Source organism: Phyllobates terribilis, unplaced genomic scaffold, assembly GCF_046119375.1.
Source record: "Phyllobates terribilis strain yellow unplaced genomic scaffold, ASM4611937v1 Scaffold_8__6_contigs__length_399053987, whole genome shotgun sequence".
Lineage (NCBI taxonomy): Eukaryota > Metazoa > Chordata > Amphibia > Anura > Dendrobatidae > Phyllobates > Phyllobates terribilis.
Window position 1 is genome coordinate 174,149,766 of NW_027362768.1, and position 19,767 is coordinate 174,169,532.

General features: G+C 42.8%; 1 protein-coding gene across 5 annotated transcripts in view; it reads left to right on the forward strand.

The window, feature by feature from the left end:
* PATJ (PATJ crumbs cell polarity complex component) overlaps positions 1 to 19,767 on the forward strand; it is a 223,039-nt gene that overhangs the window by 51,808 nt on the left and 151,464 nt on the right. For all 5 annotated transcript variants that reach the window (XM_073643781.1, XM_073643782.1, XM_073643780.1 and 2 more), the window contains 3 exons: positions 5,755 to 5,916; positions 6,664 to 6,726; positions 8,130 to 8,270. In XM_073643781.1, coding sequence (XP_073499882.1) covers positions 5,755 to 5,916; positions 6,664 to 6,726; positions 8,130 to 8,270 — 366 coding nt within the window. The remainder of the gene's footprint in view (positions 1 to 5,754; positions 5,917 to 6,663; positions 6,727 to 8,129; positions 8,271 to 19,767) is intronic.

The following is a 19,767-nucleotide window of genomic DNA, read 5'->3' on the forward strand; positions in this document are numbered from 1 at the left end:
CAGCATCCAGCTTCTATGAACGCGCCATTTTCCGGGGCGGCCGCGGACTGCAATTTTCAGCGGGGGGGGGGGGAGGGCAAAAAGCTTGGGCCTCCCTGCGCTGCAGATTCCATCCCCCAGCTGCCTAGTTGTACCTGGCTGGACACAAAAATAGGGAGAAGCTCCACGTTTTTTTTTTTTTAATTATTTCATGAAATTCATGGAATAATTAAGAAAAAAAGGGCTTCCCTATATTGTTGTGTCCGGCTAGGTACAAATAGGCAGCTGGTGGTTGGGGGCAGCCCGTTCCTGCCTGCTGTACCTGGCTGGACACAAATATAGTGCGAAGCCCCACGTCAATTTTTTTTTAATTATTTCAGGAAATTCATGAAATAATTAAAAAAAAATTATGTGGGGCTTCGCCCTATAATTGTGTCCAGCCAGGTACAGCAGGCAGGAACGGGCTGCCCCCAACCACCAGCTGCCTATTTGTACCTAGCCGGACACAACAATATAGGGAAGCCCTTTTTTTCTTAATTATTCCATGAATTTCATGAAATAATTAAAAAAAAAAATGTGTGGCGCTTCGCCCTATTTTTGTGTCCAGCCAGGTACAACTAGGCAGCTGGGGGCTGGAATCTGCAGCGCAGGGAGACCCAAGCTTTCTGGGTCCCACCCGCTGCAAATTGCAGTCCGCAGCCGCCCCGGAAAATGGCGCGTTCATAGAAGCGCCATCTTCTGGCGCTGTACCCAACTCATCCAGGGCCCTGGTGCGGTGGCTCACTGGGTAATAAAGGGGTTAAGGCCAGCTTGGCATTATCAGCTGGCCCTAAGCCCGAAATTCATGGGGTCACGCCAATATTAGACATGACCGCCATGAATTTCTAGTAAAGTATTTAAAAAAAACACAAACACCCAGAAAAAAGTCCTTTAATTGAAATAAAGACACAATTCTTTATTGTTCTAAATTAAACCATACTTACCGCCACACCCATTCCAGCTGAAGCCAACGATCTCCTGCAATAAAAGTAAAATAATAAAGCAACCTCATCCTTACCTTTCCATGGTTCCCAGGACAGCTTCAGCTCTGCTACATCGAGATGACAGGCTGGACCGCAGCAGAACGCTGCCATCCAGCCTGTCATCCCGCGGACACTGAGAAGCGCAGGCATGCTTGCGCTCCTCAGTGTCTTTCTGTGACGTCATCCAGATGAGCCGAGGTCATGTCCAATGAACTCAGCTCACCTCATGCACGTCACTGACAGCGTGGGAAAATTCTCCTGCACTCAGCGCTTCAGCGTGAGAATTCTCCCACGCTGTCAGTGACGTGCATGAGGTGCGCCGAGTTCATGGGACATGACCTCACCTCATGCACGTCACTGACAGCGTGGGAAAATTCTCACGCTGAAGCGCTGAGTGCAGGAGAATTCTCCCACGCTGTCAGTGACGTACATGAGGTGAGCCGAGTTCATTGTCGGCTCATCTGGATGCCGTCACAGCCAGACACTGAGGAGTGGAAGTATGCCTGCGCTTCTCAGTGTCTGCGGGATGACAGGATGGATGGCAGCGTTCTGCTGCGGTCCAGCCTGTCATCTCGATGTAGCAGAGCTGGAGCCGTCGTGGGAGCCATGGAAAGGTAAGGATGAGGTTGCTTTATTATTTTTCTTTTATTGCAGGAGATCGTTGGCTTCAGCTGGAATGGGCGTGATGGTAAGTATGGTTTAATTTAGAACAATAAAGAATTGTGTGTTTATTTCAATTAAAGGACTTTTTTCTGGGTGTTTGTGTTTTTTTTAAATACTTTACTAGAAATTCATGGTGGTCATGTCTAATATTGGCGTGACCCCATGAATTTCGGGCTTAGGGCCAGCTGATAATGCCAAGCTGGCCTTAACCCCTTTATTACCCAGTGAGCCACCGCATCAGGGCCCTGGATGAGTTGGGTACAGCGCCAGAAGATGGCGCTTCTATGAACGCGCCATTTTCCGGGGCGGCTGCGGACTGCAATTTGCAGCGGGTGGGGCCCAGAAAGCTTGGGCCTCCCTGCGCTGCAGATTCCAGCCCCCAGCTGCCTAGTTGTACCTGGCTGGACACAAAAATAGGGCGAAGCTCCACGTTTTTTTTTTTTTAAATTCATGAAATTCATGGAATAATTCAGAAAAAAAGGGCTTCCCTATATTGTTGTGTCCGGCTAGGTACAAATAGGCTGCTGGTGGTTGGGGGCAGCCCGTTCCTGCCTGCTGTACCTGACTGGACACAAATATAGGGCGAAGCCCCACATCAATTTTTTTAAATTATTTCATGAATTTCCTGAAATGATTTAAAAAAAATTGACGTGGGGCTTCGCACTATATTTGTGTCCAGCCAGGTACAGCAGGCAGGAACGGGCTGCCCCCAACCACCAGCTGCCTATTTGTACCTGGTTGGACACAACAATATAGGGAAGCCCTTTTTTTCTTAATTATTTCATGAATTTCATGAAATAATTAAAAAAAAAAAATACGTGAAGCTTCTCCCTATTTTTGTGTCCAGCCAGGTACAACTAGGCAGCTGGGGGCTGGAATCCGCAGCGCAGGGAGACCCAAGCTTTCTGGGCCACCCCCGCTGCAAATTGCAGTCCGCAGCCGCCCCAGAAAATGGCGCGTTCATAGAAGCGCCATCTTCTGGCGCTGTACCCAACTCATCCAGGGCCCTGGTGCGGTGGCTCACTGGGTAATAAAGGGGTTAAGGCCAGCTTGGCATTATCAGCTGGCCCTAAGCCCAAAATTCATGGGGTCACGCCAATATTAGACATGACCACCATGAATTTCTAGTAAAGTATTTAAAAAAACACAACACCCAGAAAAAGTCCTTTAATTGAAATAAACACACAATTCTTTATTGTTCTAAATTAAACCATACTTACCACCACGCCCATTCCAGCTGAAGCCAACGATCTCCTGCAATAAAAGTAAAATAATAAAGCAACCTCATCCTTACCTTTCCATGGCTCCCACGACAGCTTCAGCTCTGCTACATCGAGATGACAGGCTGGACCGCAGCAGAACGCTGCCATCCATCCTGTCATCCCGCAGACACTGAGAAGCGCAGGCATACTTCCACTCCTCAGTGTCTGGCTGTGACGGCATCCAGATGAGCCGAGGTCATGTCCAATGAACTCCGCTCACTTCATGTACGTCACTGACAGCGTGGGAAAATTCTCCTGCACTCAGCACTTCAGCGTGAGAATTTTCCCACGCTGTCAGTGACGTGCATGAGGTGAGCTGAGTTCATTGGACATGACCTCACCTCATGTATGTCACTGACAGCGTGGGAGAATTCTCACGCTGAAGCGCTGAGTGCAGGAGAATTTTCCCACGCTGTCAGTGACGTGCATGAGGTGAGCTGAGTTCATTGGACATGAACTCGGCTCATCTGGATGACGTCACAGAGAGACACTGAGGAGCGCAAGCATGCCTGCGCTTCTCAGTGTCTGCGGGATGACAGGCTGGATGGCAGCTTTCTGCTGCGGTCCAGCCTGTCATCTCGATGTAGCAGAGCTGGAGCTGTCCTGGGAACCATCGAAAGGTAAGGATGAGGTTGCTTTATTATTTTTCTTTTATTACAGGAGATCGTTGGCTTCAGCTGGAATGGGCGTGATGGTAAGTATGGTTTAATTTAGAACAATAAAGAATTGTGTCTTTATTTCAATTAAAGGACTTTACTCTGGGTGTTTGTGTTTTCTTTTAACTTTGACTATGGGGTTAGTAATGGGGGTGTCTTATAGACGCCTCTCCATTACTAACCTGGGCTTGATGTCAGCTGGCATTATAAGCTGACATCAACCCCAACCCTATTACCCCCTGCCACCGCACCAGGGCAGCGTGGAAGAGCGAGGCTAAGTGCCAGAATTGGCGCATCCTATGGATGCGCCATTTCTGGGGCGGCTGACGGCTGGTGTTTCTAGCCTGGGAGGGGGCCAATATTCATGGCACCCTTCCTGGGCTATTAATATCAGCCCCCAGCTGTCTGCCTAGCCTGTGCTAGCTATTAAATTAGGGGGGACCCCACGTCATTTTTTTGGGGGGGTCCCCCATTTTAATAGCTAGTAAAGGCTAGGTATTCAGCTGGGGGCTGATATTAGTAGCCTGGGAAGCTCCGTGGGTATTACCCCCTTCCCAGGCTTCAAACATTTGCCCCAGCTGTCTGCTTAACCTCCGCTAGAGCCTAAAATTAAGGGGAACCCCACGCCAATTTTTTTTTAAATAAATCCTTTATTTTAACACTAAATGACAAGTACAGTAATCAACACTGTCACTGTACTTCATATATATGTGACTGACATGTTTCTATCTATCTAATCTATGTGTGATTCTCTATTCCTTCTATTCTAAATTGTCGGGTACAGATGCTGAATTGCCGGCCGGCTTTCTTAAAGAGACGGTGCATGAAAACACTATTATTTTTTTAAATAAATCCTTTACACTAAATGACAAGTTCTGTAAGCAACACTGTCACTGTACTTCTTATAAATGTGACTGACATGTTTCTATCTATCTAATCTATGTGTGAAGCTCTATTCTGTCTGTTATAAATTGTCGGGTACAGATGCTGAATTGCCGGCCGGCTTTTTTAAAGAGACGGTGCATGAAAACACTAATATTTTTTTTAATAAATCCTTTACACTAAATGACAAGTACAGTAAGCAACACTGTCACTGTACTTCATATATATGTGACTGACATGTTTCTATCTATCTAATCTATGTGTGAAGCTCTATTCTTTCTGTTATAAATTGTCGGGTACAGATGCTGAATTGCCGGCCGGCTTTTTTAAAGAGACGGTGCATGAAAACACTAATATTTTTTTTAATAAATCCTTTACACTAAATGACAAGTACAGTAAGCAACACTGTCACTGTACTTCATATATATGTGACTGACATGTTTCTATCTATCTAATCTATGTGTGAAGCTCTATTCTTTCTGTTGTAAATTGTCGGGTACCGGTGAATGCCGCTGATGAATTGCCGGCTTTTCATGTCATTCTACATTATTCTTAGTTGTTTTACTTCATGTAGAATTAACCTACAAGGAAAGAAAGGGTTTATTTTCATTCCGATATTTGTGTCCCATTGACTTGCATTGGTTTCCGGTATCGGAATCGGCGATATCCGATACTTTTTGGGTATCGGCCCGATCCAATCCGATACGATATTTCCTGATATCGGAAGGTATCGCTCAACACTAGTAAACAGTGAAGAATGTGTCTGCAGAAAAGTTTCAATGTGGAGTCGTATTGGCGTCGCTGGTGGAGCTGGCCACACCCCAATACATCACCGCCATTTCATATTTGCTTGGAAATGTGCCGCATTTATAACAATTCTGTATTTTTAAAAAAAAAACAAAAAAACAGATTTTGGAGTAAAAATGTATATTTTACCTTCCACATTTTCAGCAGCATACACTTCATTATCCACTAGGTATAAAAGGAGCGCACGCTGCAAAAAGTTGTAAAACTTGAAAACAGCAAAAGTTTACATAAACTTGAAAAAAATAAAAGTAGAATCCCTTTCTAAATAAATTGATCCTGTACAGATCGTGAGTTACATCCTGATAATCCAGACAATCAAAAAAGCAACATTTCCAGATCACAATCTTCCATTGTCTTTGTTGTCTGATCTCCATTTTGGGCTTATGAGAAAATAAAAATTACTTTTGGAAGATTAGACTACTGTGCAAAAATTCACATGTATTTTGATCTACGTGTTCCATAAACAATGTCATTGCTCCACAGGTGAACCAAGTCCAGCTCTATGGAAAGTCTCGCCGAGAAGCCATCTCCTTCCTTAAAGAAGTGCCCCCTCCATTTACACTGGTCTGTTGCCGCCGCTTGGTCGATGATGAAAATGACAACTTTGTGGACAATCCAAAAGACCTGAGGGTCCAGAATGATAGAGTAAGTGTGCAGCGGTAACGGGCAGAAGCGGTCAGTTCTGCACTTCATGATTCTCACCAGCGTACCGAAAAAATAACCACTCCAATGTTTAGGTTCTTTGGTATTAAATATCTTTAGACTTTTTTTTTTTTTTCATGTGGTTTTTATTTTTGGCCATAGTTTGGTGCTTTGAGCATCGTTTTAAGGTTTGACCCTACCATATTCTTTTTATTTATTTCATATTAACATGATATATGATTTTAGGGTTTTCCCTTAGGTATTTTCATTCTTTGGGGATTTTGAAAATAATTTTTGTAGTTTGTTCTTTTGGCATCTTCAGGGTATGACAAGAACCATAGTTATGAACATGTTTTTGTTTGGCTTCACTATAGTTTAGGAATCTAGGATCTGGCCATTGCTCTAGGACTAGATCCAACTTCACAGGATATACCATAAATGCATTTATGGGGAAATCGGGTAACGCAACATCTATTTTCGCATTCTTTGCTGTCCCTTCCCTGTTTATTGATAGTCAGTGGCGCAATAACTCCAAAAAACTGCACAAATTAGGCATTTATGGCATATCCTGTGGCTATGCTATACATGTTTAAGGTAGGCATACCCCTTTAAAAATCACTCCAAGTTTTTTTATTTTTTTATTTATTTTATTTATTTTACTTATTTTTATTATCCAAGTTTTATTTTTCAAGCTGATCTTGACTCTTTTATAATATATATTTTATTTATTAATTACATTTTTTTCTGTAGCCAGATGAAGATGATCAAGTTTTCATGTCTCCAGAGTTTGCAGGTGACGATTATCAGCGAAAGGTAAAATGTATAAAACTTTTACACCCATAAATAATCTCTGTTTTAAATTGAAGCGATCTGTCACCCTTTAGTGTTCAGCTGGTGTTACTTAGCAAATCCATTTCTACGCACTTCTTCCCTCCACAGGAGACATATACCATTACATTGCAGTCAGTCAGATGAACGGTGGTCCGCCAGACTCCTAATAATCCTCAACCTTTTTCATTTTTTTTTTTTTTTAACTACATGAAACTTTGCAAATACTATTACTTCATTTTTTTGCACTAGTTTACGTGATGTTTCCTCCTACATTTATGTCTAAGGCTAAATTTCGATTTCTGCTGGGATCCCCTTTCCTAGAGAGCAGGGAATTGTGGGAGCTCAGATGACAATTAGCGCTGAACTCTTAGGTCACGTGTCAGACAACAGGGACGAGTTACACTTGTGCCTGTGGCCGAGGGCAACCAGCAGAAGTTTGAAAACAACTTTGGTTGTGAACAGAGGGAAAAGAAAAAAAGTTACATAAGTTACTGAAGTTTTACAAAAGTAAAAAATAAGTCTTCACAGTGGCTAATATTTTATCTGCATTTTAAAAAGTTTTGAAAATGTTTTAGTTTTTTTTTAATAATATTTTTTAAGAAACTTGTCCGATACTTTTAGCATTATTTCTGCTGTATGCTTGGATCTGTAAATTTTGCTTGTAAACCCCTGCGGTTCCAGAAATGGAGAACTTCTGAAAAGTTATCATAACTGGACCTGATGAGGTCTGTGCTCCATGCTCTGGTGTAACTGAAGATCGGCTGCCATTGTACAGGCAGCCATTCTCGGCAGCTCCTATTAAAGTCAATAGTGATACAACATTGCTGCTCTTAAGGAATCTAGATAACTCATCTTGCCCTCACACTTTCAGTCTAGCATCCGGACGTTAGGATAGTAATGTCTAACCTTTTCAATGTACTAAGATTTACTTATCCTGTTCTGCTCTTTGGTAAAATCATTTCTTATACTCCACTTACTTATACGTCAGAGCTGAATTCAAAGTTCTACCGGTTTAGTTTACAGGCTGCAGGAGCTTACATCTGACTGCTGCCCTCTGCTGGTTCAGGGTCTGCACCGAGCATGCTCAATGTTCTGCATTGTGGGTGAAATTGTGAATGTCCTACGTTTCTCAAGGATCTGAATGTAACGAGGTTCTGTGTCTCAATAACTTTTGAGGGATTTGGCCAATTTAATTTGCCGGTAGAACTGCTCCAGGCCCGCGTAGCCAGCTGAATTTGGAGGTTTGCTGATCCAATGCAATTCTGGCATATACTAGGGTCTCCTCTCAAGCCCCGGCCAGTCTACTATCCGCTCCTCCAGCCGGCATCCACTTTCCAAGTTTTCCCATATTGTTGATTAGAACAAATGTAATGATTTCATTGAAGGAACCACAGGATGACGACTTGACCCACGTCCATGAGGCCGACGATGAGGACGGAGAGTTGACCTTGTGGTCTCCGGACGTTGACATTGTGGAATTGGAAAAGGACAAGCGAGGCCTCGGCTTCGGCATCTTGGATTACGAGGTAAGCGTTTTCGGAGGTCATTGGCCGCCACTATATGAGGTACGAGAAGAGCTGTACAACCTTCATCAAATTGTCCCAAAAATGGGCTAATAGACGTCACCTTTGTGGGGTGGCAGCATACTGAGCATCTGAGAACTGCGCTCCTGACTTTCTGCAGGTTTAGGCGAACTGCAAGATATTTATGTGCTGCAAAATCATGGGAAATTGCTGCTGGCTTTTTCCCATATAGTTCATGTCACAAATGCCACATGGAAACCCAGCCTTAAAGGGGGATTCCTATCTTCAAGATCTTATCCCAATATGTAGTAGGTGTAATAATAATAATATTACGAAATTCTCATTGTCTGCGCTCGCTGACTGCGAATAGGACACTAATGTAAAGCTTGTTTCAATGTATCAGCGCTTCAGTCTCTGGAGGTGAACAGTGACTCGCAGGGATCATGACATGACGTGCACTGAAATAAAGAGTGATCCAACTTGGTAATCTACTTGGTTATATACATTTTTGAAAAATGCCGCATAACGGTTGGACAATCCCTGTAGATAAAGCGATTCATCTTTATAGCTTCTTCTCTAGGGCACTCCTGGTCATTGCAGATGTGAAAAGCTAAACTAAAGTGAAGACTCTTGTGAGTGACTCCTCTACTGTGTAACAGGGAAACTTTCTTTAAGAAAAAACGAAACAAACAAACTTTTCTTAGAGTGGACAAAGTCCAGGAATGTGACAGGTCCTCTTTTCCTATGTGCATTTCCATCTTGGTTGTGTATTCTGTCAGGTTTCTGGCGTTTTTCTTCCAGATTCTTTACATCCTGGCGGTGCGGGAATTGCCCTTTTTGTTATTGTGATCGGTGTCCTGAAGACTGCCAGAGTCAGTAACCGTGCGTCTATATTCGGAGCTGTAACCTTGGGCAGACCTTTCCTCCAGCAATGCGCAGTTCTGCTCACGTCAGTCAAAGGAAATGTTCCGTGGGGTTCATCCACCTTCAGACAACTTTAATATGTCATTGTTTCATGGAATTTTTTTTTTTCACTTTTTTTTAGCGCATATTTGTTTTAGCAAGTAAGTAGCGCATACCACTGCCTCCTAAAGGGCCACATTGCTTTCCTGAAATACTCTGTACTGCTATGGAACCTGTTGCTCATTCATGACTCCATTCCATTACTCCCATGCACTAAGATCATCCCAAGAGAGGACACATCACTGCTTCACACAAAAACTACACACTCTTCTCCTGAAATACTCTGCGCAGCTGGACAACCCTGCTCCGAGTCCTCCCACAAAGCAACCTTTCAAGCTGCAACTCTCTACTTGTCTCTTACGCTGCTTACATGAGGACATTTCCCCTTCAAATTCAGCCCTGTCCTCACATTTTTGGTTGGGGAACATGGGGAGCGGGGCTTCATTATGTTTCTGTCCTACTATCACTAATGGGGAGAGGCTCCTGCTGCAGCTTGTTGTCTTTCAGCCACAGCAATGTCCTCCCTCTGCTTCCTCCTCACGGTCATGGCTGAGCTCCTGAGACAAACACACAAGATCTCTTTACAAAGTTCCCAACGTGGTTGTGATAACTAAAATTACAATAGATTTTTTATTTTAATTATTTTTTTTAAACAATGGAAACACATAATTGTGCTTAGGCTCTGTATACGGCGATGTACAGTTAGCTCCAGAAATATTTTGACAGTGACCGAATCTTCGTGATTTCAGCTCTGCAGGCCAGTATTTTTTTTTTATTTTTTAATGAAACAACTGAGATGCAATTTGAAGTTTTTAGATTTTCAGGTTTAATGAAAGGGGTTGAACAAAAATCTCCTATGAAACGTTTAGAAATTGCAGCCATTTTTCTACAAAGCCTCCTCATTTCAGGGACTCAAAAGTAATTGGACGAATTTAACTTTATCATAAATAAAATGTTCATTTTTAATACTTTGTGGAGAATCCTTTGCAGCAATGACGGTCTGGAGGCCATAGACGTCACCATCGCTGGTCTCCTCTATGAAGCTTTGCCATCTTACTGCGGTGACTTCAGTTGTTGCTTATTTGTGGGTCTTTCTGCCTTACATTTTGTCTTCAGCCTGTGATATGCGGCTCGATGGACTGAGATCTGGCTATGACTCGGCCATTGCAGAATATTCCACTTCTTTGCTTTCAGGATGTTTTGGGTCATTGTCCATCTGTCCTGTGAAGCGCCGTCCAATCAACATTGCTGCATGTGGTTGAATCTGAGCAGAATTGCCCTGTATACACAGGATTCATCCAGCTGCTTCTGTCTTAAGTTACAGCATCAATAACCACCAGTGACCCAGTGCCATTGGAAGCCATGCATTCCCGCGCCATCATACTGCCTCCACCATGTCTCACAGAGGGTGTGGTGTGCTTTGGATCAGGAGCCGTTCCAAGCCTTCTCCAGACTTTCTTCCCATCATTCTGGTACAGGTTGATCTTAGTTTTGCTTTTCCAGAACTGGGCGGCTTCTTTAGATGTTTTTGGCAAAGTCTAATCTGGCCTTTCTATTTTCAGGCTGATTAATTGTTTGCATCTTGTAGTGAACCCCCTGTATTTGCTCTAATGAAGTCTTCTCTTTATGGTAGACTTAGATACTGAGGCACCGACTTCCTGGAGAGTCTTCACTTGGGTGGATGTTATAAAGGGGGTTTTTAGTCACCATGGAAAGGATTCTGCAATCATCCACCACTGTTGTTTTTCATAGACATCCAGGCCTTTTTGGGTTCCCAAGCTCAACAGTGGGCTCTTTATTTATTTTTATTTTTTATTTTTTTGCCGAATCTACCAAACTGTTGATCTGGCTCTCTTAACATTTCTGCTATCTCTCCAGTGGATTTCTTCTTTTTTTTCAGCCTAATGATGGTCTGTTTCTCTTCATTGAGAGCTCCTTTAACCACATGTTGTTCACAGCAACAGCTTCCAAATGCAAATGCCACACCTGGAATCCGCTCCAGACCTTTTACCTGCGTAACTGATGATGGATTAATGAGGGAAAATCCCATGCAACCCATTAAAGAGCTTTTGAGATAATTGTCCAATTCCTTTTGGTCCCTTTAAAAAGAGGCAGCTACATATTAAAGAGCTGTAATTTCTAAACCCTTGCTCTGATTAGGATGAGCAGCTCCAAAATAAAAGTCCGTAAGTCCCCTTTAAAACTAATGCAGAATGCACGTATTACTGAATTGCAGCTTTGTAACCATAAAAGACCCCCCTCTCCCTTCCTCGCCGTCTTTACAAAGTAGTAGAGAAAATTCAATGAGCGGGATTTGGCAATGATTGAAAGCTGCACACAATAATTACTGATCACAATGATGCAAAAAATTTCCTGAGTGAAACGTTCCTTTATTTTGCTCATTGCTCCAGGACTTAATTTAGTCAGCTAGTAATTTCATATAATTGTGGCAATTTAAGGTACAGAGATGAGATCCATGGGGAGAGCAATGCCTCGTGACGCCTCCCAGTGCCTCTCCATCGCTTTCCCTCTTGTCTATCCGTTTTGTCAATGTTATTTATTTATTTCCTCCGATCCCGACGTTAAAACAAATGTGATCTATCTGCTGCCAGTGGCTTTTTAAAGCATGACATTACATTTTAAAGTGTTAGGCTATAAACGTTCACGCAGGCAGCAAAGCCTCGGGGCGACAAATGGACCCCGCACCCGATCGTTCATCTTATAGAATTGTCTGATGTGCTGATCGCATTCATATTTGTTTGTGAACTTTACAAATATACGTTTAATTATACCGGAGGCTGACGGAAGAAACTGAGAACAGAGTTTACCAGATTGATTATGTTCTCTGGGACATAGGAGTACTATAAATACTGCCCCCTAGTTACAAGAATATAACTACTATAATACTGCCCCCTATGTGCAAGAATATAACTACTATAATACTGCTCCCTATGTACAAGAATATAACTACTATAATACTGCTCCTATGTACAAGAATATAATTACTGTAATACTGCTCCTATGTACAAGAATATAGCTACTATAATACTGCCACTATGTACAAGAATATATCTACTATAATACTGCTCCTATGTACAAGAATATAACTACTATAATACTGCCCCCTATGTACAAGAATATAACTACTATAATACTGCCCCCTATGTACAAGAATATAACTACTATAATACTGCTCCTATGTACAAGAATATAACTACTATAATACTGCCCCCTATGTACAAGAATATAACTACTATAATACTGGCCCTATGTACAAGAATATAACTACTATAATACTGCCACTATGTACAAGAATATAACTACTATAATACTGCTCCCTATGTACAAGAATATAACTACTATAATACTGCTCCTATATACAAGAACATAACTACTATAATACTGCTCCTATGTACAAGAATATAACTACTATAATACTGCCCCCTATATATGAGAATATAACTAATAATAATAATCTTTATTTATATAGCGCCAGCATATTCCGCAGCGCTTAACAATTCTGAGGTTCATATACAACAGTCATAAGTAACATAGCTAAAGATAATGCAATAATTTCAGCAAAAATAATGACGACCCTGCTCATAAGCGCTTACAATCTACAATGAGGTGGGGGTGACACAAAGTACAGGGGCTTATTTACAAGGATGGTTCAGCCATCTTGAGGGGATGAGGGATAGATAAAGGCTGCATGAGCTCATCACCAGCCAGTATTTGTGGTGCTTTTTGGTTCAGTGGAGAGTTATGTGTGGAGAAATAAGGGATGGACTATAAGAAGGTAAAAGGACTTCGATTAGGGAAGGTGATAGGCTGCGCTAAACAGGTGTGTTTTTAGGGAGCGCCTAAAACTGTGTAAATTGTGGTTCATCCTAATTTCTTGGGGTAGAGCATTCCAAAGAATAGGTGCAGCTCGGGAGAAGTCTTGAAGCTGGGAGTGGGAGGTACGGATTAGTGCGGATGTTAGTCGAAAGTCGCTTGCAGAGCGTAGAGAATGGGTAGGCTGATAAACAGAAATGAGGGTGGAGATGTAGGGGGGTGCCGCACTGTGGAGAGCTTTGTGGGTGAGAACAAGCAATTTAAATTGAATCCTATAACTCATGGGCAGCCAGTGCAATGACTGGCACAGAGCGGAGGAGTCTGAGTAACGGTTAGCCAAATAGATGACCCTGGCTGCAGCATTAAGGATGGACTGGAGGGGGGAAAGTCGAGTGAGGGGGAGGCCAATTAATAGAGAGTTACAGTAGTCAAGGCGGGAGTGGATCTGGGCAACAGTGAGGGTTTTTGTTGTTTCCAAGGTGAGAAAGGGGTGGATTCTAGAGATGTTCTTCAGGTGCAAGCGACAAGAGCGGGCAAGAGATTGTATGTGGAAGGTGAAGGAGAGATTGGTGTCAAACACAATGCCCAGACAACGCGCCTGCTGGCTCGGCATTATTGTGGTGCCACACACGGAGAGAGAGATGTCAGATTTCAAGAGATGAGTAGACGGCGGGAGCAGAAGAAGTTCAGTTTTGGAAAGGTTGAGTTTCAGGTAGAGAGCGGACATGTTAGAAACTGCGGCCAGACAGTCACTGGTGTTCTGTAGCACAGCGGGGGTAAGGTCAGGGGATGAGGTGTATAGTTGTGTGTCATCAGCATAAAGATGGTACTGAAAACCTAATTTGCTGATGGTCTGTCCAATTGGGACTGTGTAGAGAGAGAAGAGAAGAGGGCCAATGACTGAACCCTGAGGAACCCCAATAGTGAGAGGAAGAAGTGGAGCCAGCGAACGATACACTGAAAGAGCGGTCAGATAGGTAGGAGGAGAACCAGGAGAGAGCAGTGTCCTTTATGCCGATTGAGTGGAGCGTAGAGAGTAGGAAGTGGTGGTCAACGGTGTCAAAGGCTGCAGAGAGGTCAAGAAGAACGAGCAGAGAGTGGTCACCATTACTTTTTGCTGTCAGAAGGTCATTGGTTACTTTGATGAGTGCAGTTTCTGTAGAATGTAGGGGGAGGAAGCCGGACTGTGATGGGTCTAGAAGAGAGTGAGTGGAGAGGCAACTGGTAAGGCGGGAGTAGACCAGGCGCTCCAAGAGTTTAGAGATGAAGGGGAAGATTAGAGACTGGTCTGTAGTTGTTTGTGCAGGAAAGGTCAAGAGAGGGCTTTTTTAATAATGGAGTAATGATGGAGTGTTTGAAGGAGGAGGGGAAGATACCAGAAGAGAGGGAGAGGTTGAAGATTTTAGTTAGGTGAGTAGTGACGACTGAAGATCGAGACTGGAGTAGATGTGAGGGGATGGGAAGAAGAGAGGAGCCTGGAGACTTTGTCTTCTGTGACTGGATTAAATGTGGAGAGTGATCCAGAGGGGATGTGGGGGGGAGTCACGGCACTTGGTTAATGGGAGCTGATTTCCTGAAGGATGGTGTCTATTTTCTCTGTGAAGTAGAAGACCAAGTCCTCAGCACAAATGTCAATGATGGGGGGCCTGCGCTTTAGGACTGAAGAGGGAGTGAAAGGTATCGAAGAGATTTTTGGGGTTGTTGGATAGTGAGGAGATCAGGATGGTGAAGTAGGTCTGTTTGGCGAGGTGAAGGGCAGAGTTATATGTTTTTAACATAAATTTGTAGTGGATAAAGTCTTCTAGTGTGTGAGTTTTCCTCCATAGGCGTTCCGCACTTCTAGAGCATCGCTGGAGAAATCTGGTTTGCTCTGTGAGCCAGGGCTGTTTTCCTCTGTGTTTAGAGGTTCTGAGGGTGAGGGGCGCTGCTTGGTCCAGTGTGCTTCTGAGAGTGTCATTGTAGTGGTTTACAGCCAGATCAGGACAGGAAAAAGGAGATTGCGGACAGTGATGAGTGAAGGGAGTCTGTAAGTGTATGAGGGTTAATGGCTTGTAGATTTCTGAATGTGTGATAGGTAGGAGTGTGCTGGGGCGGGCGAGGATTTGTGAGTGTGAAGGAGAGAATGTTCTGATCAGAGAGGGGAAGAGGGAAGTTATTTAGGTGGGGGATTGAACTAAGCTGGACAAAGACCAGATCCAGGGTGTTTCCATCTTTGTGTGTCTCAGAGGTTGAAAGCTGTTAAAGGCCAAGCGAAGTGGTTAAAGATAGAAGCTGGGATGCGGATGAGGAGGTGGGGCTGTTTATGGGGATGTTGAAGTCTCCCAGAATAAGGGTTGGTAAATCTGAGGACATGAAGTGCGGCAGCCAGGCAGAAAAATGGTCAAGGAACTGGGTGGGTGAGCCTGGGGGACGGTATACGACCGCTACTCTGAGGGAGAGGGGATGGAAGAGCCTGATGGTGTGGACCTCAAAAGAAGGGAATGAGAGTGATGGTATTGGGGGGATGACCTGGAAGGTGCATTGTGGGGACAGGAGTAAGCCGACCCCACCACCAAGTCTGTTTGCAGGTCTCGGGGGAATGGGAAAAATGCAGGCCGCCATGAGAAATAGCGGCAGGGGAGACCGTGTTAGAATCCTGGATCCAGGTTTCAGTGAGGGCCAGCAGATTGAGAGCGTTGGTCAGAAAGTAATTGTGCAGGAAAGGAAGCTTGTTGCATACAGACCGAGGATTCCACAGTGCGCAATTGAAGGAGGGAGATGAAGGAGTACAGCTGATGTTAATAAGGTTAGCAGGGTTTCGATGTGAGGTAAGGGAGAGGTTGAGGTTGGTGGAGGGTGGTCCGGGGTTAGGAGAGATATCCCCTGAAATGAGTAGTTCAAGGCGGTGAAAGTAGAGATCTACGTCCGCGCCGCTGAAAGATCCTCAAGTCAGGAACATGTAATAATATCCTTGTTTATTGGTAAATGCCTACGCGTTTCTGGGTGTTCCACACCCCTTCATCAGGGCACCAACAGATATATGCCCTGATGAAGGGGTGTGGAACACCCAGAAACGCGTAGGCATTTACCAATAAACAAGGATATTATTACATGTTCCTGACTTGAGGATCTTTCAGCGGCGCGGACGTATATCTCTACTTTCACCGCCTTTGGATTTATTCTGGTCCTGTGGGACACCCATTGGAGATCCGCTGCAGCTGCTTTTTATACGTTATGGTGGTTGTGTTCTTACACAACCAAACCAGGTGAGCACCACCTTTTTATTATTCATTCCTATGTCTACAGGTGAAACTCTATTGGTCTTTGCGCTCTCGCTCTCTCTTTGTATTCTGAAATGAGTAGTAGCAGTAAAAAGAGAAAGAGCAGATAGTTTTTGGATTTGTGACATGGTTTCTTGTGCAATACCTTTTGGATGAGACAGAGTGAGATTTTTCAGGAAGTTCAAAAGAGCATGGGAGCTGTACATAGGAGAGGGCAGGAGAGAGGGGCAGATATGGATGAGTGGTGATGGAGGGGGGATAGGGCGGTGAATGTGGATGAAAAAAGCACACAGGAATATGGATGCAGGAATAAAGTACATAGTTAGAAGAGAGTATAAAGTGTGGGTTACCTGACTCCTGCCCTGAATGACTGCCATTGAAATAACTGTCAGACACTTGTCGAACAGGACACTTTGCTGAAGAGGACACGTTCGTGCACCCCACTAACTACTATAATACTGCCCCTATGTTCAAGAATATAACTACTATAATACTGCCCCTATGTACAAGAATATAACTACTATAATACTGCCTCTATGTACAAGAATATAACTACTATAATACTGCTCCTATGTACAAGAATATAACTACTATAATACTGCTCCTATGTACAAGAATATAACTACTATAATACTGCTCCTATGTACAAGAATATAACTACTATAATACTGCTCCTATGTACAAGAATATAACTACTATAATACTGCTCCTATGTACAAGAATATAACTACTATAATACTGCTCCTATGTACAAGAATATAACTACTATAATACTGCTCCCTATGTACAAGAATATAACTACTATAATACTGCTCCCTATGTACAAGAATATAACTACTATAATGCTGCTCCTATGTGCAAGAATATAACTACTATAATGCTGCTCCTATGTGCAAGAATATAACTACTATAATGCTGCTCCTATGTACAAGAATATAACTACTATAATACTGCCTCCTATGTACAAGAATATAACTACTATAATACTGCCTCCTATGTACAAGAATATAACTACTATAATACTGCTCCCTATGTACAAGAATATAACTACTATAATGCTGCTCCTATGTACAAGAATATAACTACTATAATACAGCCCCCTGTGTACAAGAATATAACTACTATAATACTGCCCAAGAACAAGAATAGAACGACTGGGAGAAGAGACCTCTAGGACCAAATGTTTCCATTTTTCTTAGTCCTTTAGACTGACCCGTTTTCCAGTAGATGGGAAGTTAAAGTGGTTGTCTGGTCTAAAAATGAAAAGTCTGCAGCCACTTTGTGTGACTGCAGACTTGTGAATCCTCACAGCGCACGCACAAGTGTATTGAGTGAGGCTTCGCCCACTAGACATGTTCTGCCCCGGAGTATGCAAAGCGCATACTTGACCGCCGATCCCTAGGCAGACAATGGCTGTGTGTGCGCTGGGAAGATTAACAAGTCTGCAGTCACACAAAATGACTGCAGACTTTTCATTTTACACCGGACAACACCTTTAAGGTTTTAACTGCAAGTGATTTAATGATGGAATTAGTCATTTTCTTATATATCCCTCTCCTCCCCTTTTATAGTAACAAGCAAGTAAAGTATTATCTTTACTTTCAAAAACATGTCAGTTCCCTCTGCTCTCGCCTGTCTTTATAGTCTCTCCTCTTTGCCAGACTGCCGTATTTAATCAGAATTGCAGAGTTTGCATCTTATTTTCACTTAATTCCAAGTTTCATTGTTTAACCATGTCATGAAAAATAATGAATCCTACAGTAAAACAGCCCCAAAATGTAACCGTCAAATTATTATTGATTTATATACATATCATGGTTCAACGGAGGGGGGAAAACTGACAGAAAACGGGAGGTGATTTATAGCAGCAGGTGCGGAATAAAACTAAACTGCTAAAACTATATTTAAAAAATAAAATTCAGTGTTCCTTTAAAAAGAGAACTTCTTTATTTTATGTTTTTGTTTCTATTATTTTACTATGTTCTATAATATATGTGAACATGAGATCCGTGTTTCCTAAACCTTGGCTGCGTTACTGCAGTCGTGCATGTTTTATTCTGAAACGATGCGGCATTTCAAAGGAAAGATACTTGGGGAAAGCGGCCGTGGACTATGTGTCTCATGAGTAATCGGAGGCAGGTCCCGTCAGCTTCTCCTCGCCCCATTCCCCAAGACTGATAGGATGCTCCCTATACACACTAAGGACTCGTTCAGACGTCTGATTTTCTTATTCGAGTGTTATCTGTGGGTTTCACGGATAGCACTCGTACCAGGGATTTGTCTGTGGGGCCATTCATTTGTTTCCGATTTTTGGCAGACCGAGAGGTCCATGGAAAATCAAGTCGACCTGTCCGATTTTAGATCTTTTAAGGGTCAGATCAAAATCTGCAGTGCAAGTCATTGGGTTCTTAAAAAAAATCGGACCTCACTTGGATGACATCACAAACTGTCAGAATGGATTAAGTGGGGACTTTTTTTTTTTTCTTTATGTACAAGAAAAACAGAAGACGCTTGGAAATTCTGATCAGAAAAATCGGTCCGTTTTTCTCTTACATGGAAAAATTGGACTTCTGAGAGAGACCAATCAATCTAGGGAAGCTGGGATGGGACCTGCCTTGGACTAGTGATCCGAGATGCATCGTCACCGGTCAGATTTAGAAATGTTGTTCTCTCTGGATCACAGCAGTGTAATAGAATAAAATATACTCAGCTGCAATAAGGAAACCACTGTCTGATTAATGCTGCATGTTATGGCTATTGCAATGCAACAATGGATGCCTAGTCTTTAAAGGGGAACTATCACCTCCTGGGAACCTTCATCAGGTGAAGGAGACCTAAATATAAAACCTTTCTCAACTATATGCACTTTATAAAAGTTTAAAAAAAAGTCATGTCTAAGTTAGTAATAAAAGCTCTGGCCCTTTAAGGCTAGAGTCGGGTTCTCCACTGTTTCACTATCTTGACATCTGAGTGAGACTTTCTGCCTCTGACCTGGTAGATATGTGGTGGAAGACACTGTGGGGGTCTGTGTTGGTTATGTCTTACTTCATGCTATATGTAGTGATCATGTGAAGTAATGCAAGACAGATTCCTGTGTATTAAGGAGGAGAAGGAGGCAAAAAGATACAGCTACAGAGGTAAAACCTGTCACAGCTTCTGTGTGTATGTAGTGAGAGACTCAGATTTACACGTTAGAAGATGTTGTGCATAATAAATTAACACTTTAAAATCAGCTGTTTCCTCTTCTCTTAGATGATTAATCCTTTATAAGCCATGCAGATTAACCTTGAGTGGCTGCAGTGTCCTCCACCTTTATCTGGACTGCAGAATACACAGGGACATTTTATTATTTTCAGATTAATAACAATGTTCATTAAATTTTTCACATAACTTCTGTTTTGTTTATTCACTGTCCATCGAGATGCATTAGTTAATTAATTTAC